The following is a 24,701-nucleotide window of genomic DNA, read 5'->3' as shown; positions in this document are numbered from 1 at the left end:
TATAATTTCCATTTGCTTGTTGGAGGAATAAGATTGAGAGTAAAAATAGGAAAAAGATTTTTGAAAGATTTGTTATTTATTTTTGAAAATTAATTTCAATCTAGCTGACTGAAAATTTAGGCATCAGCAACAGTGAAAAATTGTCAAAATTATTTATAATTTTAATTTGTTTCTGAATTCCTTATCGAATTTTTTCTGACAGCAGAACTCTGCAATATTTGTTTTTCTGAAAAGTATGTACGAAAAATATAAATAGTGTGTTTAATTCTTTCCTTATTATTATAATTATTTTTACAGTATTGTCCTCAGAACAAAATCGAATTAAAATACGTACCATAATTTTGCTTTACTCCTGAAATTTTGTATTAATTTTTGTTTGCAGATGAATTTTAACCAAATATTTGCACCCAAAGTAGCCTTTTTACAGTTATGAGACAATATTCCGCCATAAATTGAATAATTGTAATCAAGATGTTTGAAATAAAGTGAGAAATTTATATCATTAATGTATGAAAACTTAACAAGTAAATGTTTGCGAATAATTTGAGACTGGGTTTGCGCAAGAATTTCAAGTTTAATTAAGAGAATAGGAAGACTCAACTTGTCGATCGGCAAATCAAGTGGCGCGGTTGAGCAAATTTCGTATATTAACGCGGCAGGGAGGAATTCTCGGCGGCAGAGCGTTCCAATAATTGCTCAAGGAAGGCGATAAATCCCGGCCCGATTTCTAATCTCGGCTGCTCTTTTGCTCGCTGCTCATTTCCATGCATGTATTCCGGCAGACGAGAATTTGAATAAACCAACCACTCTCACTTGAGCAGAAGATGGAGAGTCGAACGTCGATAAGTCAAACGCGCGCGAGGCAGACGAAGGGCTAATTTGAATTTATGGGTGCCGGACGAAAATCAGAACTCTTGAGGAACTTATTCTCAGCATCTGGAAAATTGGCATCATTAATTTTGAGCGTTTCACGTGACGATGTGACACAAAATTTCACAGGTACAAAATTGAAATTAAATTTAAAATATTTAAGTGGATTTATTAAAATCAAAAAATATTTAAAGAAAAAAAAATAAGATAATCGGGCAGATTTAAATCTTGCGGCGGATTTCATAAAAATAAATATGTTGTGCTTTACTTTATTTTTGCCTTCTCGTGAATTAATTTTAAAAAAAAAAATCTTCCTAATAAATTTTTATTTACTTCATGAACACTTCATAACTTTTTATTTTTCCTTCATAATTAAAAAAACTAGCGTATTTTATTATTCTAACAGTTTCATTATTTAAGTTTAGGGGACTGTACTTAAAAAAGGTGAATAAATTATATAGTTCCGTCTCAAATATCCTGAACCATAAAAAATGTAATGCAACCTGCGTGACAGAAGTGTCGTGCGTGTTGCCTAACTGCGTCAAGCTTGACGGCTCCGTCCAATTAAAGTCCGGTTCGTAAATTGTATGAAAAAGCAGAGCCTTCAATGGCAAGGCTCACCTGCGCCCTAATTAAAGAAGGAAAAAGAAAACCTCGCTTTTAATTCGAGATGAATGCAAATTTACCCTGCCGCACCTGTTCTCTGCACGGAGAGCAATAAAAGTTGTGCGGCCGTCTTGGAAAATGATGGATGGCAGTTTGCCGGCGCTGATTTTGATCGATGGTCGTTGCCGGCCTTAATAAGTTGATCCTTCCTGCGGTGGCCAAACTAATGAATCCGCCGCCGGGGACATTTTTCGCCCGCAGCTGACCGACGAGCGATTGTTTGCCTCGTTTTTCCCTCCTTTGTCGCATATTTGCGCCTGGTGCTTTGTGTCGAGCCGGAGATTAATGGACGCTTTCCACGGAGATAATTCCGGCTGTGTCGGCAAAGGCGGCTTTCTTTAAGCCCAACGTGCACCACCGTTTCATTTGGGCACAGCTCTTTTAAATCCTTTCGTTTGTTGCTTTTAAATGGCAATTAATTTTAATCCAGAAATTTATTTTAATTGAAATTTGTGTATGTTCCAAGTTCTTCTTCAGTATTTTATTCTTGAATTTGAAACAAGAAAAATGTCGTGACTGAAATCAAAATCGCGATCAATAATTCGCAATTGTGAGGGATGAAATTAATCAACGGTTTATTTCTCCCTCCAAAAGCATTTTAACCTAATCTCTTGCTTTCTAAAAATAATGCTAAACCGTTAAATTTAAACAAATAAGCAAGAGCCTCGAGATACGAAAATTTGTATTGAGGCTTAAATGCTTTTGGCGGGAAAATATAAACCTTTAATTAACTCTGGTTACAAACCTTAGGAGAGCAAATTTTTTATGATTTTTATCATGAAATTTTACATTCCTTTGGGGGATAAAAAAAAACAACATTACTGTAGAGACCCTTTAAATATTCATCGTTGCTGAATCAAGAAATTTTCCTCACACAAATTCACCGAATTGAAAACAAAACTGTATTGTAGTGAAATTACGGAGACTATTATGGCTCGATAAAAAATCAGCAGCAGAACGGAGGCGCGACGTGTGCGTTTGTATGAAGCGGACGGGTTTGTTGTCGTCGCAGACAATGGGCTTAATTAGTTGGGTCGGTTGTTTTGTTCTCTTGGGGGAGGAACGTGCCCTTCACAGAAGCTGACAGAGTTGGTCGCGTGGAAAATCCAGAACGGCGCATCTGGGAAATTTTGGTCCCGCTCGTAGCGCGAATTATTCATTCGAGGAACTTTGGTGAAATCGAAAAATCAATTATGAATGGCCGAGGAAATAATAAATTGTGCTGGGCGGGGGGCGACGACGGCAGTAACTGGCGACGAGTGTCAACCATTACGGTCACTCGTAAATTCGCGGCGATAAAAATTTAATATTTATCGCCGTCTTGTAAAAAGTATAAGCTCAGTAAGAACTGCCGTCAAGAATGAGTGCACTTTTACAGAGAGAAAGAAAGGACAAAAAGAAAGGAATTTCGCCCCAAATTGAAAAATAAAAAGGGCCAAATCGGATTAAGGGATTATTTGAGAGAGTGCTGCGCCAAAAACCTAATGCGCTCGCATCCCACCATTAACGCGGTTTTCAAACGTGTATTGCGGACGCACTCTTTGATAAGCCTCTCTGGGAATATTTAGGTGGGGTGATAATTTGCAGATTAACGGGATGGGCAAAGCTTTGATCAGCGTTTCAGTCCATACATGCAAATCAATCACATGAATTGAAAGTAGAAATGAAAAGGGCTGATTATAATTAGAAAAAATGCATTGGTTTTTTTATCATGCTTGCATATACGCAATCTTGAAATTATTTGTGATTTGGCCTCAAGGTTAGAATTCTTTTGACTTGCTTATTGTTGTTTCGACTTCAACCCTTACAATGAATTCATATAAGTATTCTTTATTTTGTTGTTAAATTCTATGTATTTAACTTAAAAATTAAAAATCCATATTAATAATTATAACATATTAAGCGTTATATAAAAGTAATAGTTTTTTTTTTATATTTAGACATTTTTTAAATTAAATTAGATATTTTTGTATTTTCTTATTATTCTTTACTAACTAGAATATTTACGGTTGGCTTTAGGAAATATTTGATAAACCCTATGTGTAAATTTATAAATAAGCCAACAGGTTTTGTAAAACCAAATGTAATTAGTTAATCAACATAAATTTAAATATTTGTGCATGTCAGTTGTTTTTACAAATTATCAAAATATCGTCTGCAGTTTGTTCTGACCATAATTCTATAAGAATTTTAGTGCCCAACAGTTATCATCTATTGAAATTGCAATTCTAGTTGAGATGTCATGAATTTGAACTTTGTTGAAATTTTTAACATTTGATTTTTTGAAAGTGCGAGATTTCATTTTTGTCATCAATTGATCCCCTGGTTTATTTAAATTTCAAATACCTTATGGAATAATTCATGAAAGCAAGCATGAAAGTTAATTTTTCCTTATTAGCACACATTACAATCTTCAATATAAATATTTTTAAATATTCTACACTCAAAATTAAAAGAAAACATTATAATTGAACTGAATTGAACCATATCAACCTTTCATACTTTCCCGATTTTAAACACACAAGACGCATGACATTATTTTTATCTTCGAGATATAAAAAAGATGCTTCGGCGCAGTGCGAGCGCTCGAGCTTCCTCGTCCGTCTCATCTGTCGGCGGCGCGGGGCACACAATGTTCCTTTTGATTTCCATAACGAGCTGGCGCGCTCTGCTCCGAATGTACCGAACTAAATGCATGATATCCAGCCGAGGCAGCGCCGCTGCTTTTTAGCAGTTTGTTGATTAAAATCGAAAGACCGACCTGTCGTGCGCGGCTCCGTCGGCCCCGTCAGTCGACAGATGAACGCTCGCTCGAGTGTCTGTGGCGGACACTCTGATTGCCCGCGAGCACCGCAGGTGTTACTTTCCACGCAGGTAAATAAACTAATATTCGCGCTCTGTGAGAGAGAGAGCGAGACAGACGCCGATACTGATTGCAAACGTGCTCGGCAATTCTCTAATCAATGGCTGCCCGCCAATTTGAGGTTTGTGGGAAGCAAAATCAAAAGTGGATTCAAATGATTGATTTTTTTAGAACTAACAAAAATTTGTCAGTTAAACTTAAAATGCAGTAATTTTCATTAAATTAATTAAAGTATTGAAAGACACAAAAAAATAGTTGTTACTGAGATTCAGCTTTTCCTTGATGGTTTAGTTTTTTTCTACGAAAATAGCCCATTGAATTTCTATTATAACATCTTCGTTTGTAAAAGTTTCTTTACAAAACAAAAGAAATAATTTGCAATTTTGATGTTTTAAATAATCCAAATGTTTTAATGAAAATTGTTATTCTGCTTATTTCAAAGCAATATAATGTAAGAAGGACATTCATTTTGAATTAAAATGTCAACACAGATAACAATATGTGGTGACACTCTAGATCGAGGCTCAACAATGCAGCCCGTTAAGTGGCATTGAATGATACACTGACAGTAATTTAGTAGCTCATTGTCATTCAAACAGTTTTCTTTTCCTCGGATCGTGCTCCTTAACTACGCCACTTAATGACTTAATCATTTAATTAAATAGCTAAACGTGTACATAATTCAGCCTATGTGGGTTGTACGTAAGAATAAATGTTTTAGTTTGAAAATTAATTTATATCAAGGGTAAGTTTAATTAACGATTTTAAAATAAATTAAATTTTAACTTTTCTTAAATTAAATAAATCCCAATTTGTAGGAAAAGGATTTTAAATTGAAAAGTATGATATTTTTTGTTTGCAATCCACAAAATCAAACTTAATTAAAATAATTCCTTCCCAAATTATATTTTTAGTGAATTTTTCAAAAATGAAACTAAAAATTAGTTAACTTTGCACCGCGACCTTGCCAACTGCGGATCCGTATCAAATTGAGGGGCACAAATCTCCACTGTTTGTGGTCCACTCGAGTAGCCACATCCTTCACCATCACCACCAACGTTCGTAGAATTCGTTGTTTTCCCTAGACCAGCTCATTACGTTTTAACGATGTTCACACGATAGGTGCGTGTTACTTTTTTTATTAATTATATATTTTTCCAGTGGACGCGCAGACATAATGGTGCGGCGATATAATTTTTGCTCGCGTGCCAACATGGAGGGCTGCGTTGGCCACTCCAGCTAATTTTAGGGTTGGCTCCGAGGTGGAAGATATTGAGCAGAGCGGCATTTCGCGCGCATCCAGAATGTCACTCCACTTAAAATAGCAGCCGGGCTGCTTCGTGTGTTATTGGCCGATTATTGGTCAATTTTCCTGTCGTCGCCCTCAAATGGATACAAATGCGAATTCCGCCCCGATTCTTGGAAAGCGCAAAACTACAAGAGCCAAAGTTTTTGTTGGGCTTTTGTCAAAACAAACAGGAGTCGGCTTTGTGTTTGAAGTAACTGTACCTAAAATGAAAGATTTTCTTTGTACAGTCAACCATGAACAAAAAAAACAAAAAAATGACAAGATATTTTAAAATTCAAAAATTTTGTAACGGAAAGCATTAAATTCTAGTTTCAAAACCTTCTTTTATATTATTCTTTGGTATCCATTTTTAAAGCCATTGTTTAAAATTAAATTACTTTGAATTTTAAATTTAAACTTTTTTCATAACATATTTTACAAACATTTAAAAGGGCTTCACCAATTTTATGTTTGTATTTAAGTACTTGTTTGTGATGAACTGGAATAATATCAAGAAAAGCTGAAATTTTAAAACTAAAAATTTGATCTTACAGTCTGCAACAATTTACAGATTTAGATTTCGCTTCTAATATTTGTGAAAATTCTGACCCAGAAACCAAATCTATGCACAGGCCTTTTTATTAATAATTCAAAATGCAAGTTGATATTTTCAATTTGTTCTATTATTACTTATTTATTTTATTCTTTTCAAATAAATAATACAAATAATTGGAAACAAGCAAGAAATTGATGAATTGATTAACTTGACAAGCAAAATTAAATTATTCTTTTTATTTGGGCCTTTTGTACTTTAAAATAACAGTAATATAACATTTTTTAAGGAATATTAAATTGTCAACTCTGCGTTTTTCTTTTAAATTATTCCGTTGGATGACTTGGAAAACGTTAGCCTGGTGTTTCTTCTTTTAATCAAAAGCTTTTCCGCTCGTTTCCTCCTCTTTTGCCCATTTTCTCTAATCCCACAGAAGCTAATTTGAGCCGGATCTCGCAGTATGGTTGGCGCGCCGCAAGTCCCCAATTGGCACTTACTTAACCCGTCTTCGTTTTGTTCTCCGCCCATGTACCATACTCGATTCTCAGAGACCCGAGTCGAGCGAACAAACAAGTATACGCGGAATCGAAATACACAGAAAGATAAATGATGCTGAGCAAGAGAGAGGAGCCGGTGTTTCGCAACCGCCGATCAACCTTTGCGCACGAAAAGTGTACCTGCGTGACGTCACCCAAGGTGAAACCGACCTCTTCCGCGCGCCGCAAAGCTTTCCGTAAAATCAAACTCGGTCCCAATAAAGGCCTTGTTAATGCACATGCACGGTTGGTTAATCGTGCCGGGGCACATAAAAATCCACCCCGTGTGTGCGGGTGTTAAGCTGCGGTGCCGTTTAAGACCGAAATTGCCCCTTCGGCGGGCTGACGTCACCATCGTGAATTTGCTTTATGGGTCTTATACAATATTCGTGTGTTCGCCGCTCGCTCGCTCGCGCGTTTGGTGACTGATAACCTTTCACACCCCGATAGTACGGCGGACCGATCAGGCGCCAATATTTGCCTGAAATATTTAGTCTGCATGGAGGTTATTCAACTTGACATGTCAATTACCCAAAAGAGCCAGTCGCAATTTTTACTTTCCAAAATAATTTCATTCTAAATATACAGAATAAATGAATTATTATCAACCATTTGTAATTGGAAAAATGAAGTAATAAATTATTTTATGAGGGGGATTTTCTGATACTCTTTTATTATTCACATAATCTCGCACGATGGCTAAATATCATTTTGGGACAATATAGGGCAATACCAGTTATAATTATTATCAATCTTTTTTAATAAAAAACATTTCATAAAATATATGACACTTCTTTTCTCACCCACATTGTTCAAGTTGCATGCTCTGGTAAAAGATTTCATTAATCTTTTCATCAAGAGCATGTTAAAATTTTATTACAATAATAATATATTTCTAAATTATATTTTAATGTTTCGTGATTGATTTTATTCAAAATCACATATGTACTTCAAACATGCTGGAAAAATAAAATAAATAAAATTATGTTTAAAATGCATAAATAAAATTAATAAATACAGTAAAATAACTATTTAACGAGTTTTTAATAATATGTAAATTATTAAGTACGTCAAACATTTTTCTATTAACTATTATTTTGTATCAGCAATATTCTGCTATAAATTAATTTGTCCATTTCCCAATTAAACCTTGGAACTTTGTTTAATTTTAAAGCAAATAATGCATTTTAATCTTTATACAGAGTAAATTTGTTCCGCATTCAATTTTTTTAATTTTCGCGCTTGACTTTGTTTCAGACGAGATTCAGCGCTGGGAGAGCTGGCCGTGAAACCAATTACTCAGTTCCCGGTTTCCTTAGAAGATGAGGTGAGTCTTTGTGTAAAAACGACACCACCTGAAAAGCTAACAAAATTCTTCAAACACAAACGTTATCTTTTGACAACCTTGAAGTTTTCATTTTCCCACTTGTGCAAGAAATGGATACTTCTTAAATTGTATGTTGTGATTAAATAAAACTACTTATTGATGCTTTTGTTTGGCAACAAGAGGCTTTGCAGCCGATTCGAATGCGGGCTTGATTAAGCATCGCGGCACAAATATAGCCTGTGTGTGCGTGTTGAATTATTGAAAAGCACGTGCCGAGCTGGGAAAATGAAACAAAATTTACAAACGCACGCACCAGAGTGCAGCCAGCGATGACTGACAATGAGAGCTTAGCGGATTCTCGTTTATGTGCCAACTTGTGGTTTCTCTTTTGCAGAGCATCGAGGACAGATATGCAAAATTCAAAAACCTCAGAATTGTGACCCTCAAGAAGGTAAATATGTGTTTCCGTTGTTTTCCAGCTGATTAATTATTTTTTTGCATGATTGATGGACGTGTTTCTGTGCGTCAAAGTTGTTTTTCAGTTGTTTGAACTCTATAATGATGCGGGAAATTGTACATATTTTTAAGGGAAAAGAAAAGATATACGTGGGTTCCAGCGTCAGCTTTTCCTGAAGAATCACACCCGGTTTTGACAGTTTTTTGTGAAGGGTCTTTCTAATTAATTGAATGAAAATTTAGATTATTAACTACATAAAATATTCAAATGGTTTAGAGTAAATTGAACAAATTTCTATAATCGGAAATGTTTGAATTGGAATTATTTTTTGGTTTTCAAATATTTTAAAATACTGAAAAAAAATATTTGAGGAAATTATTTCAATTTTTTCACATATTTAAATGCAAAGGTATCACTAATTGATGGATCTAGAAAATTAATTAATCTCAAATAACTTTACAAAAGAATTAAAAGTAATGTTTTCTATTCAGGAATTGAATTTTCAATGATTTATTAATTTATTGCTTCTTCTTTATCAAAAAGGGTGGGGCAGGTAGCGTTTTTTTCCGCCCTTCTTTAACCCTCTCCCTGCGGGTTGAGGTGTTAATTAATTAGGGGCGTAGGTCAAGGCGGTAGTTTCATTAGCATGTATCATTTCGACCTCGTTTTCACCGCGCACACTCGGTCCTCAGATCTTCTTTCTTTAATAACGATAATGACACTCGGGTATAGAATGGTGTGTATAGCGCTGTTGGTTAGGATCGCTTTCGCTTTTAACCCGTGGGGTGGGGGGGGGGGGGCTGATAAGGACGAGCCATAGTCAGGGCTGATAAGGCGAAGAAGCCGCGGCAGCTGCTCCGGGTGCATAGTAATGAGACGATGCGTCGTTTTTGCAGGGGCCCCAAGGCCTGGGCATCATGATCATTGAAGGAAAGCATGCCGAAGTCGGGCAGGGTATTTTTATCTCTGACCTCCAGGAGGGAAGTGCAGCTGAACAGGTAACTCAAACTTTATGGATATGCGGGGGATCTGTCCTAGATAAAATAAATATTGATTTTTCTTTTCTCCCCACTGTCACTCTTTGGCTTTCAAAATTTATCCTCGTCTTTTATTATTTGTAAATAATTATTTAAACTCTAATTTTTGAGATAAAAATTGAAGATCCTTGTTAAAATTACTTCAGCCTCTTCTTGTGCAACTTGCTTCCTCTATCAATCTTTCTGTGAATGCAAAACTATATTGTTTTTTTTTCACGTGCGTCTCAAATTCGTTTTGATTTTATTGTTTTTGGAAATTTGTGTTCAATGGCGGTGTTTCTTTACAGGGCGGCATTAGTGTCGGAGACATGATTCTCCAGGTCAACAAAGATACGCTTCTGGGTCACAATTACGATTCTGTAAGTCCCACCCCATATTATCCCTTTTGCTATGAACCTGAAGTTTCCTTCTTCTTTTTTCGTACAACTCAATCTGACCGTTGGTCAAATCACTCATTTCAGGCCGCCGCCATGCTGAAGCGAACGGAGGGTGTCGTCACCCTGGTCGTCTGCAACCCTGGCAAAAAGGAAAAAGGTCTGATTTGTTTTGTAGCAGATTCAATTTCTCAAATTGGTGTTTTTAAACAATAATTTTTTGCAAAAATCGTGGTTACATAATTTGGGATTTGGGCATGTCCAGATCTGTTGCGAAGCGATTTTGCATGGGGAAATTTTTTACCAAATTTCATGCCTTGATGCCGCATTATAGAAGTTGAAATTTTTGAACTCATAATGTGTAGTTTCGAGGGCGATACCCCATCGTCCTAGTAACGAGAGGCAGGTTTCTGAGAGTGGAGCATTTTTCAAATTAATTATTAATTTATTCTAAAGTTTTAAAAATTCCATAAATTGAATCTAAATTTAAAAAAAAAATTGCACTTCAAACTTTTCTTGCCATAAGCATGACTTCTTTTACAGTTCAAATGCTTAATAGGTGAATAAATTAAATCCCTAAGGAGTGGAACTTTGTATCACAGTTTTGATTTCGTTCATAAAACTTTTTCTTTGAAAATCAAGAATAAAAATAATTTATATAGAGAGAACTTTTAATAAATTTTAAATTTTCTACCTTTTGTTTACTCAATAATTTTAATTTTAATACAAGAGAATTTTAGTAAATTATAGTTCCAAAATGTAATGGCGCTGATTTCCATTGTTAGTAATATTTATTTACGTATGAAGTAATAAATCACCGTGCCGAATGGAATCGCGCCTGACCGAGCAAAAATTTAATCACCCTCAAAAGGAGCAGAGGCGCTTGTGAATCGCTTTTGTCACCGCGCGCGGCCGCTCCAATTTTGTGCAGCCCTTCTCGAGAGGGTTCGCCGATTACCATTCGGCTGCAGTCTGTGCTCCACTCTTGTGAAATCCACTATTCTCTCTTGTCTCAGACTGCTCTGTGCAGCGAAAAGATGCCTTGGCGTTTTATTTAAATGTGAATTTTTCTCTCTTTCTGTTTTATTATTTGTTGCCTGGTGTGTTATCTGGTTTGTTGCGCTTTGCCAAACAAACAACCAATCTGCCGTCGCTCGCTGCCCGCCTTGCATGAACTTGACGTGAGTATTTTACCTACGGTTTTTTCCCTCTGATTATCCCCACTTAAAAGAGGTTTATCTCAGATAATTATTTCCATTTTTGCCAAACACTTGTTGTTTCATGAGTATTTGTAGAAGTGTAAAAATTTTGAAGGTGTTCCCCTTTAATTTCTTTCAATCTTTAATATTAATATACCAGCAATAGTTATCAAATTTCTAATTTGTCAAAAAAAAAAATTGAATTCATAATTATATTGAATTTAAAATCTTGAAATTCATTTAATCTTCCACAAAATAAAAAAATTATAAAATTAAATTTTTAAGAACTAGTTTTGGCTCCTAATTTTTTTGTAACGATAATTTATTAATTTGAATAAATAATGATATTTTATTAAACGTTGATATTTGCAAGAGCATAAAGAATTTTGCATGATTTTCCCCACCAAATCTAATATACCAAGCAAATTATCTGAAATGATTTGATTTTCCTCCAGGCAATAAATCGCCCTCCGTCTACTTGTCTTCAACGTCGTCTTCGTTGCCGTCGTCGAAACCGTCGCACCTTCCCGTCACAACTTCGCGCTCACCGTCGACACCTTCGCCATCGCCAATTCGCGGAACCTCACCTGCCATGGCAAATTCCAATGCTCGCCCAAAATCTCCCCACTTACGCACCACAGAGGAACCGCCCGAGCCCCCAGCGGACCCCGCCACCTGCCCCATCAAGCCCGGCAAGGAAACCACCATCGAGGTCAACAAGGACAAAATGGGCCTCGGCCTCAGCATTGTTGGAGGATCAGATACACTGCTGGTGCGTAATTTGAAAAAGAGAAAAAAAATGGTAAAAATATAATTTATTATCATTTTCAGTCGGCCATTATTATACACGAAGTTTACCCTGATGGTGCTGCTGCCAAGGACGGCCGCCTTCGCCCCGGTGATCAAATTCTTGAGGTGAACAGTGAAGACTTCAGGAGCACCACTCATACGAAAGCCCTGGCTGTTCTCAGACAAACTCCTGCCAAGGTAAGCAAATATTTTTAAATAAAAATTTATCAAATTAATGAAAAATTGAAAAGGAGTTTAAAGCGCTGCTAAAGATATGAAAAAAAAAAAATAGCAGAAAGGCTATTTTTTTCGTTATTGAATTTGTTGAAATTTATTATTTAGAATTTATCCCAACATTCAAACTAAAAATAATTCATGTCATAATTGAAATTTGAAGGTAAAAATGGTGGTGCTGCGTGAAGAAGCTGCCAAGGAGGAGGACCGGTACGACGCCCTTGACGTCGAGCTGGTCAAGAAGCCTGGCAAGGGCCTGGGCCTCAGCATTGTTGGCCGCAAGAACGGCACCGGTGTGTTCATTTCCGATGTGGTACGACCTGAAATTTCAAACTTAGGTGGTCAGTGGTATATATTTTTAACATTCGGGTACACCAGGTGCATGGAGGAACTGCGGAAGCCGACGGCCGTCTCATGAAGGGTGACCAGATCCTCGCAGTCAACGGCCAAGACCTGAAGAGTGCCTCACAAGAAGAAGCCGCCGCCGTGTTGAAAACGGTGGCCGGAAAAGTCAACATGAAGCTCGGCCGGTTGAAGCCTGCGAGGAAAGGCGGTGCTGCCAACGGCACTGACAAGTGAGTAGCTTTGCTAGAACGCACGCCTAGAAAAAAACCTTTCGGTGTAAATAAGCCTCTCAGGCTTTGGTATTTGGGACTGCCTTTTGATATTCACTGCACTTGAACTGAGGAAAATTTGATGTTTTGACAGTGAAAAAGTATGATCTCATCTAGATTTTTGTCTTGCAATCAGAATCTAAACATAAAACCACATTTCATGCGGTTTTTCTCTTTGAGGGCAGCGCAAAACATTGAATTTTCCTTTTGCTTGCAATCCGAACTGACCTGATTTAATCAAACACTGTATTAAAAAGCACGGAGATGACTTTGGTGGACCCTGACCCTGTCTTCTTGCCCCCTTCTAACCCTGTAGCACCGTTGCCACCGCCAGCGCCAACCCGCTCTGCCTCGGGGCTCGGCAAGACTCCAAGCTTCCTTAGATCGCTTGCCAGAACCCTGTCGATGAGGCGGCGCAAGCAGGGCCGTTTCCACAGCACCTGACCCTCCACCAGTGCAGCTAATACCGAGAACTCTTTCGTTCCGATGTTGCATTTAATAAGAAAATTACTATTGCCCACGCACACACACATTAAATACAGTATTGAGAATCAACTTTATAAATAATATTATATTCATTGTTGAATGTGAAATAAAAATCAATGGAAAAAACTGCCCAGCCGGATGCGAACGCATTGTTATGAAATGTTCCCTCCGAGCTAGATTTTTATCTTATTTATACATTCATCTCTGTGTAGATCTGATTAAAGTTTGGAAAAAAAACGCACATGTGCATGTCTCTCATCCTGAAAGTAGTTTTGTACGAGTAGGCTAAATGTATTTAACTCCAAGTTGAGTATTTTTGGAAGCATTCCGTCGATTAAAATATATATATGCATTTTGAACCTGGAGCCGTGTCTCTTTTAATTCTGCTTCTCCTCCTCACTCGCTCGAATACGTATCCATTTCTCCAGTCTGTAGTCCTCTCGCTCAAAGGCAGATTAAGTGGCCAAAAATTATCCGCATCAGCATGCTACTCCCTTTTTTCTGAACCCGAGTCTTCCTGCCTGCAAAACAAAAAAACTCGGTGCGCCCCTTTCGTCTTTTGAAAGAGATTATATATTCTAAAAGGGATGATGGTTTCTTTTTGTTTCATGCTAACAACAGGAAATAAATATTGAGGTGAGTTTGATTTTTTTTTGCTGATGATGAAAAGCGCAGCTCTTTTCTCTCTTTTTGTCTTCTTATTATCGATCACGTCCCCCTTTTCACGGTGGTGGCTCTTTTCACATTCCGTAATGGCTAACCAAGGGTGCAGACTGTTTTTGCTTTGTCATTAGGATTCATTGCCGAGATTGTGAATTATGCTTCCGCGGTTGCAGGACACATAAACACACACACACAGCTTTTCGTTTCACAGTTCCATCTACAACTCAACACACGCAATATTTTTACACACAATTTCCACAACAAAATTTAAAAACTTGAGGCACAAATTTTGAAAATAGACAAAGTGAAAATTTCATTTGTAAAAATACAGATTGGTGAAAAATCAATATTTTTTACATTTTATGTTACATTTCTAGTCGTTTCAAATTTACTGCAAAGTAGATAAGATATTTATTTCTTGACTTTCTGTGGCATTTTTCATTTTAAAATTAATAACAATGTCTGTAAAATCTCATTCCATAAAGCCATAAAAGAGATAAGGTATTAAATATGATAACCAAAAAAATAATACTAATTATCACTTATTATAATGCTTTATAGCCTTAGTTTCTTCATAAATTATTGAAGTTTTTAGAAGAAAATACAATAGAACCTTAAAAAAATTTCCACATTTATTTAAAACAATCCCACTTAAAAAGAATAATTAAAATTTTAATACAAAACAATGACTTTTTTTAAACAGCATTTTCACTGGTAAAGGTATTGTATAAATACACATACATATATATTTTTACACAGAAAACACAAAGCACGCATTTTTTTTTACATTTTGGGGATTTTTTTTCATTTTTTATTTACTATATATTGAATAAAAATCTGGATTGACTAACGCAAATTCCTATTTCAGGTTGGAGCCTGAAGAGCCTCCGCTGGACAGACTAACGCCCCCTCCCATTCCGCCCCTGCCAACTGCCTCGTCAATAGCCGCCGCCGCCTCCGCTGCCGCCCCTCCGCCCCCGCTAGCATGCCGCGAGGTGAGACTGGCCCGGCGGCCAGACGGCCTCGGCTTCAGCATCGTCGGTGGGCACGGCTCGCCGCACGGCGACTTGCCCATCTACGTCAAGACCGTGTTCGAGAGCGGCGCCGCCGCCACGTCCGGCGCCATCCGCCGAGGCGACCAGATCGTTGCCGTGGACAACCTCCCGCTGGAGGGGCTCACGCACCAAGAAGCGGTCGCCGTCCTCAAACACGCCACTGGCCCCGTCGTCACGCTCACCATCAAGCCGTGAACAATCTGAATTCAATGACAAATCTTCCATCGCTCCACTCTGAAGCCTACGCGATCTTGATGCCATTTTTTTACTCGATTGCCAATTAGGATTTTAATTATTATTTTTTTTCTCTTCTTATAGTGGAAGGAAATGATTAATAGAATGAACCAATTATTTCCAGATCTCACTGCCTGTAGTTTATATAATTTATTTTTTATCCCCCAAAGTGATAAAAAAAAAATGCCATCTTGATCAACTCAGGCTGTTTTATTGCTACTTTGATTAGAGATCTCGGTATTTTTGAATGTGCAGTGCTCGGCAAGACACGTGTGGATCTATGAGAACGCTCGGATTTTTTAGCTAAATGGGACCATAGGAGTGATGCGACACAAAAGCAAGTTTTCTCTGCTACTTTGTACATAATGTATGTAGAAGAAGAAGAGGATACTTAATTAATTTATTAAGGATCGAGCTCGGTTGTGTTGTTGAATTGCCCCCTTTTTACGCTGCTGAAATAATTATATTGATAAATGACACACCTGTCCGCTCTTGTTACACGAAAATAAGAAAATTGTTGTATGAAAGCCCCCTTGACTCTGCGATATTTATATACACTGGAAAAAGACTCCTGACTAACTAAAAGAATGTTCGCCTCAACGAGATGTAATTTTCATTTAACTAAGTTGTAAAAGGCAATAATGAATGTTCTCGGATGTGAGAGAGAGAAGCTTTTATTACTCTAGGGTGAATCTCTTTTTATTATTGACTACTACTTAAAAGATGAGGAAGAACACAAGGTAGACTTCTTAAATTATCCGATGGTTACTAAGATGTAGCAGCTCTATTGTTATACTGAAATTTAAAATATAAATTCAAAGTGGTAATTATACTTAATTATAATTTTAAAACAAAGAAGCAAAAGCTGCGGCCATATCAAACAACAAATTACTTATAATTGATGAAGAATGCTTAATATATATATTTGTTTTGATGTGGAAAAGAGAGAGAACATAATATATATTATATTATACGCAAAAAGAGGTTAAATCTGTTCAAGTTGTATTTGCCATTGAGTGTGCCGTAATTTTAGAACATGATAGAGTTTTAATTTTATCTGTTACAAAGACTCTTCTGTTAGTGTTGATCTGATATCTGAACTTAATTCTTTCCTGTTTGGAAAGAAAATTTAACAAATTTTAAATGTCAAATGAAAATAATATACGAAGGAAACTTGAATCATCATACGTTGGATCATGGTTTTGAGAGAAATTTGTAAATATTAAAAATGCTGATGTATTTTTAATCACTACAGTTAATAAAGCTATACTGTAATAAAAGCTGATGCATTTTATATTTCATTAAAACGTAAATCATGTTTCATCACACAAATTGGCTGAATTTTTCCATTCAACACTTTAAATATTTTTCATCAGCTCAAAATATTCATCTGCCGACATCTGGGCAATTTCATCCTCAGTCATCATCATGTACTGGCAGAAGCTTCGATGCTGCCTATTTAAAAATTCGGTCTTTAAACAAATTTTATATAAAAAAAATATTTACTTTTCAATTTCCTCGGCACTCTTGCCACTAATCGGAGTAACAGGGAACGTATCTACCTTTTTAGGGATTTCATTCCTCTTCATTGCCTCCATCACCTTTAATTGAAAATAAATCTTAGGATTTCAAATAAAAGCATGAAAACTTACATCCTTGGCTCGTCTTATGATGGAGGGATCAATGCCTGCCGCCTCTGCAACTTGGTGAGCAAAACTGCTGCTCACGTTTCCTTCTTTAAGTTTGTACAAGTAAATGACTTCTTTGTCGTTGCACAAATGATCCAAGGTCTAAAAATGATGATTTATTTAAAAAGAAATTATTTTTGTTTTTCATTTTAATTATTACGAGTCTCTGAACGACTGGCGAATCCTGATCAATGAGCAAATCTGCAACACTGTGGAAGTGCGTTGAAATCAGCACCAAGGGACAATCGCCTTTTTTTCGCAACCAGTGGTTGAGACTGGCGGCCAACAAAGCCAGTCCGTCCAGCTCAGAAGTGCCTTTGCCAAATTCATCAATCACAATAAGCGAACGAGGAGAAGAACATTGAAGGGCAAGAGCCATCTGCAAACAATTAAAAAAATTATATAAAAAACAAATTTGCCATAAAATTGTAATTTAATATTACCTGGCGCAAGTCAATCATGAAAGCTGAGAGGGTGCTCGAGATTGATTCAACCGTCTGGATGCGAGTAAAGACCTCATGCAGCAATCCGATCTTGGCGCTGGTTGCTGGCACAAAGCTGCCAATGTGAGCCATATAAGAAATAAGTGCAACCTAAAATTAAAAAAAAAATATATATATATAATATTTCAATTTTTATTACTATTTATTATTATAATTGAATACCTGTTTTAAATAGACACTTTTTCCGCTGGCGTTAGCCCCAGTCAAAATTTTCATTCTCATCTCAGACTTGGTAGCATCGGTGTCATTTGGAACAAAATCGGAGACGCAAAGCTCCTGCAAGGGGTGCCTTCCGTTCTTGATTTCCATCACTCTTTCCTCCGTAAGTACAGGTCTCACATAGTTATTTTCCAGAGCAGCAACAGCCATTGCCGACAAGCTGTTGCAAGTTTTAAAATCAAACTGTAATTATTTTGATTTAAAATAAAATTACCAATCAAATTCGGCCAATAGTTCCATAATATCCAAAATGCTGTAGATCTTACTCTCCACAAACTGAATGAGCTTGAGCATAATTTCAGACTCCTTTTCCATAATGAGCGTTAAGACGTCTCCGACAACTCTGTCCAACTCTGAAATATTATTACATTTTCATAATACTAAATTCTGGGGAAAAAATCTAATGATCACCTTTGCATCTGGGAGTCTTGTAATGGGCCACATTTTCCGAGATGAACTAAATTATTTTTATATTAATTTATTTTTGTCAAAAAAATCTTTTATTTATTATATTTTCTCACCACAAATTTCATGCCAGGGAGTTCAAAATCAACCTGCTCTAAACTATTGGACCAGAACGGCACCGCAAGCAGAAATCCAATCTCAGGAATGTAATTTACAGTGCACTCGTTGATGTAGGTGGGCAGATCATTCAGTTCGTGCTGAGCCACATTAGTCAGCAATTCCTGAATGCTGCAGTATTCTTGTTTTTCTTTTGAGAGTTAAATGAAAATAAATATTTTTTAGATTAAATAAAGAGTTACTTCTGTCTAAGTGCATGTCGACTCCAGCGTGCACGACAAAGCGCTTCTGATTCTCCGATTCCTCCATATCCATGATAGTGTTGATTGATTGACCAACTCTGTAGAGATCGTCACTCAGACTGTCTGCAATCTGCAAATATAATTCAGTTATGTTTTAACACAATTTCTTGCTAAATCAGTTGTTGAAAACCTTTTGAAAAATTGCAACTTCGTCACGTTTTGAGTCGCAGAGCTCTCCAATAGCAACCACATTGTAAATTGTCTATTTCAGAAATTATTAAAATTAATTAATCGGGACAGCAAATATATATGAAAAAATTTCATACTTTCACAAGACTTTTCCAGTCCTTCACAGTGGGCTGCCCTGCCTTCAACTTAGTCAAGATTCTCTAAATCAGAAAATTAGTTTCCAAACATGTCAGACCCACCGAGACCCACTGATACCAATGGTCTCGATGGATCTCACGTCAGACAAGGGATTTGCCATTTTTTAATTTTTTTTTTTTACCAAAACGCCTTTGACATTGCTCATGTGCTCTGAAATCTTTTCCACAAAGCCTTTGTTGTTGGCTTTGATGCAGAAGTCAATGACGTCCAGTCTGTCGTTAAGGATTTTGATATCATACGTTGGTTTCAGCATCATCATCCTGGTAATTTTTTTCAATAAAATGATAAATCGCAGGTACAAAAATCTTTTACCTTAGAGCTTTGCAGCCCATTGTAGATTTGCATCTGTTGAATAAAGCAAACAGGCTCAAACCCTCAGTTACAGCAGTGGATTTTCCTCTGCTAATGTTGTTTGGACTAATTTGATTTGAGAAAATCTGCAGGGATGTGAAGGTGTCCAAATCGATGCACACAGAGTTGGTCCTTCAAAAACAAAATAAAATAAGTAGCGAATAAAATATTCGTGAAACACACTCACAGTGAGAACTTTTTTACTGCAACAATAGGCGCCGTTTGATCTCTGACCTCCAGATTCAATGTGCCCCAATGCTTGTCTAGAAACTTTAAAAGGGCACCAAGGGCGTAAACTGAGCAGTCATTGTTCAGGTCGACGAGGGAGTGGATGTAAGTCAGGTGAAGCTTGTCGTCTCCTCTGCAAGCCTCTGGCTCGCTTGGAAGTCTCAGGGCTAAAATCCTGTTCTTGATGAACTCGTGCTCTGATATAAAGAATCATTAATTTAAATGATTCTATTTTATTTTATAAATAATTAAAATTTTTAATTGGAAATAATTAATTGCAAAAGTAAAACATACTGTATTCATTGCCGGTCATAAGATTCAAATAGCATCGTTTTTGTACGCCTGCAGCTTCCTCGTCTGGGCCGCAGTAGTTTTTCAGCACATTGATGAAAGCCTCTGCAAGGCGCCCACAAGTAGCAATTTGGCTAAAAAAAGGAAAATTTAAATATACAATTTTTTTAATTAAATAAATAATTAAATTTGTAAATTTATACAAAATTGGATAAAAAAAAATAGATAATGCGCACCTTGGCTGTATTTGAAGAAGCAAAGTTTTGGTCACGTTGAACTGCGGAGCCAACTCTGGAATATCCGACAAAACGAGCACTTCAGACGTTTCAGCCATGTACACAGCAGCACCCAATTTACTGCCCTTCCAAAAGATACTCAGAACAACCTTGAAAAAAATTAAGTTGTTATATATCATAATTTTTTTATTGATATACAAACCTCGTGTGAATCTTCTTTTTCCTCCTCGCTTTCATGATCGGAATCATTGCGGTTTAAGGCACAAGCTCTATGGGGCTCAACTGAGCGGACGTCATCAATGGAAAACTCACTTCCATCTTCATCTTGTTCACTGAAAAATAATTCGGTTTGAGAGAAAAATACACATAGTTTTAATTTTATAGATTTTTCCATTATTTACTTAAACAACTCAGAATAATCCATTTCAATTGGTGAGAATGTAAAATGGAAAAAATTGCCACAGAGTCTCTCTGCGCACAAACCTATTTTCACGTGGTGGAATTAATTGAGGAGTTGCATTGAAAGAGACCGCCCTGTTCCTTGGCGGCGGTGCTGAAAATGTGCTGTCCGTAGAATTTGTCAGAGCAGCAGCTGGTGGATTTGGCGCAATCGGAGTATAAGTCGGAGTCACCATATCATCAGAATCCATTCTGAATATACTGAGACCTGGAAACAGAAAAAGCGGATCAGACACTAGACAGAGAATAAAGAAATTTTCGGTACACATGAGAATTTTAAGAGGATAAATAAGAAAATTAGAGTGAAGTTCTCTTATAAATTTATAATTATGTTAAAATTCCTGCCCGTAATTATTTTTTTTTATGCAGACAGTTTATGTGCAAGTCTTTACATTTACATACATAACGCCAAGATTAATGTTTTAGCATAATTTATGTTGATCAACATTATAATTTTTCGAATATAAGAAATATTAACGTACACAAAAATATGTAGCCCATGATTATACTCTCTTTCTATTCTTTTATTAGACAAAAAAGCCGCATATTTTTGTATTATTGTAACACAAAAATACGCAAAAATATTCATACACGAATGATTTTCATTTTTACTTTACATAATTCGCTTACAACCCAGACAATATATTTATGATTTTTCATTAAAGCTGATAAAAACTTAGAAAAATGCACAAAATACTGGATTGATTGATATAGAAATTTCAAGATTTTTTCCCGCTCATTCAATCTCTCCGAAGAATGTATTTTGAATATTCATGAAGAATAGCTGAAATTTGAGCTTTCTGTTCGCGTGCTTGGCCTAAATTTGATGCCGAGCCCATAAACCACAATCCATCCTGTGTGATTAATCAAAAAAATCCACCTTACCCTTCGTGAGAGCCGAGAATTGGAGAGCGAAACTCAATACGTCCGACAGAATCTAAAACCCGCAGAATCCGTCTCGATTCCCGCCTCTCCTGCAGCAGTGCAGTGGTGCTCCCGCCCCTCCCCGCCTGCTCCCCTCTCCTGGCCGTCTCGGGCGCCATCTGTGCGACGCCGTCAGGGAACCAGTGTGGCCATTTTTAATCCTGCGAAAACGAGAGTGCAGGATCAAGAGTAGAGACGGCAGCCGTCTTGCAGAACAAGCAATCGCCGCACCATTCGGCAGCGCCTCACGTCCGGCCGAGCTGCTGCGTGCCGAATCCACCCTCGCCGAATTTCCGCATCGGCGACGCAGGCGCCGAACCGCAGCAGCCACTCGGCGGCCCCTGCTCTGCACTCGCCAAACTCCAGCCGCCGCGCCGAGCGCCCCGGAGCACCCTCGGGCCTGGTAGACTCGCTCAGGTCAACGTCCGGCGACGTCCTCTACGCCTTTGAACGACGGCCGAACACGGCGACCGTCGGCACGAAGACTGCCGAGGCCCAATGCAGGCCTGAGCGCACGCCAGATCAAAGTACCACACCCACTCGAAATCCTGCAGGTTGCTGCCGTCTGTCACCGTGATTGTTTTGGTTGCCACAGGAAGGAGCAGGTTGAAGATGACCGAGTACAAGTTGGTCGTCGTCGGAGGTTGGCCAACCCCCTATCTCATTCCCTCTCAAGTTTCGCTCGCTCGCATTTTATCCATTTTATCCGTGTCGCCAATTTCGTTGTTCGATTGTGCACGATTTTGTCGCCGGACAAAGGCATGCATGAGTCATACGTGCAATTATTGTTACGATGAATAATATAATTATTTGCATGCTTCTCACTCACGGCCGCACTTGCGAGTGATTCACGCTTTTATTTTTGAGCTTCACTTTCCTCAATTCCGAAAAGATAACATAGCTTTCTGATTTCCCTGACAATGAGAATCACTTTAGAAAATACTTGAAGCAGTTTGTTCACATTACATACTTAAAAATGCATGTATTTATTATGCTCTTATTAGTGTTTAAAAAATTAAAAAAAAAAAACGACTAAATTGCATAAAACTTTTAGAACTTCCATAAAAAAAAATGGTTATTTTAGCCTCTTAATTATCCAATTTACCTTCAACTCCATGCATTTTTCATTTATTGAATGCAATACAAACGAAGCTAAAACAACGATTTCTTCTTCTATGTTACAGCTGGAGGCGTTGGCAAAAGTGCCTTGACCATTCAGTTGATCCAAAATCAGTGAGTATTACGAAGTACCAAGGGATGCACTGCATTTGATTTTCTGCAGAAATTCGTCAATATTTTTTGCGGGATTAATTTATTTTTGTTTTAAACAAATAAATGCACTTGTTCAAATTATATTCGAAAGAATAATAATTCAAATTATTGGAGCTTGCCTTCTGTAAGCTCAATAAAAGGCACAGGCCAATAAGACACTTCGTCTCGGCCTGAGAAAAAAATTATTTTTCGCAAAAATGATATATTATGGACAAAATAGTGCTTTAATTAATTATTTAGTCTTGTAAATTGGGCTGACCATTTTTCAATATCAACATTTTTTTCTTCTAAACACGTCCTAAAATATAAAATCAATAACAATTCCAAACAAAGGTGAATTTTATTTAAAAAATATAACTGAGAAATTATTTGATTTAAAATTAAGATTTTTTATTCAGACTTTTTTTAAATTTGTATCTTTGCTAACTATGATCTATTCCAATCTTAAGCTTTGTTGACGAATACGACCCTACTATCGAGGACTCGTACAGAAAGCAAGTGGTGATCGATGGCGAGACGTGTCTGTTGGACATCCTGGACACGGCCGGCCAAGAAGAATACAGGTACCCTCATTAGAAGCTCAAATATCTCTAGATCTAACAACTGCGGCTTTTGCAGTGCCATGAGAGACCAGTACATGCGGACGGGTGAGGGCTTCCTGCTAGTTTTTGCTGTCAACAACGCAAAATCGTTCGAGGACATCAGCATGTACCGGGAGCAGATCAAGAGAGTCAAGGACGCCGAGGAAGTACCCATGGTTTGTAAGTACCGACCAATTCATCAGAAAAATCAAATCTGAAAATTGAAAAACATTATCTAATTTATGTCCCAATTTATTTATGGAACTAAATAAACCTTATTTACTTTTAGTGGTCGGAAACAAATGTGATTTGCCCATGAGGGCGGTGGACATGGTGCAGGCAAGGGAGGTCGCCAAGCAGTACGGGATTCCCTTTGTCGAAACGTCAGCCAAGACCCGCATGGGCGTAGATGAAGCATTTTACACATTAGTCCGAGAGATTCGCAAAGATGTGAGTTTTGACTTTATTTTTTCTATTAAGGAACATTGTTTCTGACAAATTTTCTCTGCTCGATTTTGCAGAAGGAGCGTCGCGGCAAGGACAAGAGAAAAAGAACGAGAGGAGGAAGCAAGAAGAAAAAGTGTTGCATTTTATAATGCAGTGGCTCTTGCGCTTGCAGGCTCCAATAATTACAATTAATTAAGCATATTTAATTACAAAAAGACTTCAATTCAAACTTTGTAGCAGTGCGTTCACTGGTTTAGCACTCGACAACTACTTTTTGAAAGTGAAAATATTTCCAAGAAAGAAGGAAAGAAAGCAATTATTGAGAAAAAAAATCAACCGTTTAAATTAAGCAATGTCTTGATTGTCGTGTTTTGTCTCACAAATTTTGGCGTCGGCGCACGACACGGGCGAGCCTTTGAATTTCGAACCATCTAACTGTATTGAGATAGCAGCTGCTAACAAAACTGCGAATTTACAAAAAAAAAGAGATAACACCGGTTTCACTTTCGGCCGGCGCGTTAATCGGTGTTGGTGCTGGGGGTGATGTGGCTAGTGAAGATGCAATTGGAGTGTGTAATTGATTGTATAATTTGACATTTACAGTGGACCAATTTGAATAACTTGTATTTTAAAGTCTCCGTGAGCAGTCGTGGCCTGCGGACAGACCTCTTTGCCCAAATTTTAGCCAGCGCCACTTAGGGCGCAGACACACCGATTTGCCCCATCTGTCCCGGGTCGATGGTTTTTGCTCTGCGACTGCACGGAGAGTTTAAAAAACGCATTGTACTATATTATATTAATCTAGCAAGCAGAACTCTTGTGTGACTTTTGACCTGTATTTCTGGCTTTCTCCGATCCGGAGCGTCGCAAGCTTTTGGTTTCAACCGAATTCTCTCACAGTCAAAATTGCTCGATATGGATGTTTGTTCAAGTGTTCGATTTGGTTAAGAGCTATAATATCAAATAACTCTCAACGAACAGCCTAGGCCGACTCGGCAAGGCTAACAGCTGGATTGGGAACAGTTAAATTAAAAGCGGCTGCTGAATAGCAAAGTTTGTGGTCCAATTGCCTAGCGATTGATTCTAGTGTGAATGTGGCTTGATTG

At 37.5% G+C, this 24,701-nt stretch overlaps 3 protein-coding genes across 7 annotated transcripts in view; 2 read left to right on the top strand and 1 right to left on the bottom strand.

Annotated features, from left to right (window-relative positions):
• Window positions 1-16,541, top strand: part of LOC132193303 (multiple PDZ domain protein-like) — a 114,839-nt gene extending 98,298 nt beyond the window's left edge. For 3 of the 5 annotated variants that reach the window (XM_059613884.1, XM_059613883.1, XM_059613887.1), the window contains 10 exons: window positions 8,034-8,103; window positions 8,498-8,554; window positions 9,457-9,558; window positions 9,885-9,956; window positions 10,059-10,131; window positions 11,812-11,942; window positions 12,002-12,157; window positions 12,357-12,506; window positions 12,572-12,768; window positions 14,825-16,541. In XM_059613884.1, the coding sequence (XP_059469867.1) occupies window positions 8,034-8,103; window positions 8,498-8,554; window positions 9,457-9,558; window positions 9,885-9,956; window positions 10,059-10,131; window positions 11,812-11,942; window positions 12,002-12,157; window positions 12,357-12,506; window positions 12,572-12,768; window positions 14,825-15,206 (1,390 nt within the window). In that variant the 3' untranslated portion in view covers window positions 15,207-16,541. Of the gene's footprint in view, window positions 1-8,033; window positions 8,104-8,497; window positions 8,555-9,456; window positions 9,559-9,884; window positions 9,957-10,058; window positions 10,132-11,811; window positions 11,943-12,001; window positions 12,158-12,356; window positions 12,507-12,571; window positions 12,769-13,064; window positions 13,659-13,914; window positions 13,930-14,824 lie in introns of those variants that run through there. The other 2 variants (XM_059613886.1, XM_059613885.1) reach the window with 2 other exon arrangements.
• Window positions 15,919-22,058, bottom strand: LOC132193304 (mutS protein homolog 5-like). Its single transcript, XM_059613888.1, has 20 exons — window positions 21,257-22,058; window positions 20,396-20,579; window positions 20,115-20,244; window positions 19,913-20,061; window positions 19,680-19,810; window positions 19,345-19,582; window positions 19,119-19,289; window positions 18,928-19,066; window positions 18,746-18,808; window positions 18,610-18,681; window positions 18,420-18,549; window positions 18,177-18,367; window positions 18,067-18,112; window positions 17,870-18,008; window positions 17,599-17,815; window positions 17,377-17,526; window positions 17,094-17,312; window positions 16,898-17,035; window positions 16,752-16,846; window positions 15,919-16,700 (listed from the first exon to the last, which is right to left on the bottom strand). Exons 2-20 carry the CDS (start codon window positions 20,560-20,562, stop codon window positions 16,604-16,606), a joined length of 2,682 nt encoding a protein of 893 aa, XP_059469871.1. The 5' UTR covers window positions 20,563-20,579; window positions 21,257-22,058; the 3' UTR covers window positions 15,919-16,603.
• Window positions 21,414-24,701, top strand: LOC132193309 (GTPase HRas). The gene is made up of 6 exons (XM_059613897.1): window positions 21,414-21,938; window positions 22,480-22,528; window positions 23,017-23,130; window positions 23,186-23,328; window positions 23,438-23,598; window positions 23,670-24,701. The coding sequence occupies exons 1-6, from the start codon at window positions 21,908-21,910 to the stop codon at window positions 23,742-23,744; spliced, it is 573 nt and encodes a 190-aa protein (XP_059469880.1). The 5' UTR covers window positions 21,414-21,907; the 3' UTR covers window positions 23,745-24,701.

The sequence above is a fragment of the Neocloeon triangulifer genome, unplaced genomic scaffold (genome assembly GCF_031216515.1).
Source record: "Neocloeon triangulifer isolate White Clay Creek 2 clone unplaced genomic scaffold, ASM3121651v1 ptg000004l, whole genome shotgun sequence".
NCBI classification, from domain to species: Eukaryota; Metazoa; Arthropoda; class Insecta; order Ephemeroptera; family Baetidae; genus Neocloeon; species Neocloeon triangulifer.
This window is presented reverse-complemented; position numbering and strand designations above follow the sequence as displayed.

Bases quoted from the DNA above. Each gene is read 5' to 3' on its own strand.
- LOC132193304 (XM_059613888.1), bottom strand. From the start codon at position 20,562: ATGGATTCTGATGATATGGTGACTCCGACTTATACTCCGATTGCGCCA. The intron at 19,811-19,912 runs GTGCGCATTATC...TCCTTTTTTTAG, and splicing joins CTTCTTCAAATACAGCCAAG to CCAAATTGCTACTTGTGGGC. The intron at 17,036-17,093 runs GTAATAATTAAA...CATCATTTTTAG, and splicing joins CGCCAGTCGTTCAGAGACTC to ACCTTGGATCATTTGTGCAA.
- LOC132193309 (XM_059613897.1), top strand. From the start codon at position 21,908: ATGACCGAGTACAAGTTGGTCGTCGTCGGAG. The intron at 22,529-23,016 runs GTGAGTATTACG...TCCAATCTTAAG, and splicing joins ATTCAGTTGATCCAAAATCA to CTTTGTTGACGAATACGACC. The intron at 23,599-23,669 runs GTGAGTTTTGAC...TCGATTTTGCAG, and splicing joins TCCGAGAGATTCGCAAAGAT to AAGGAGCGTCGCGGCAAGGA.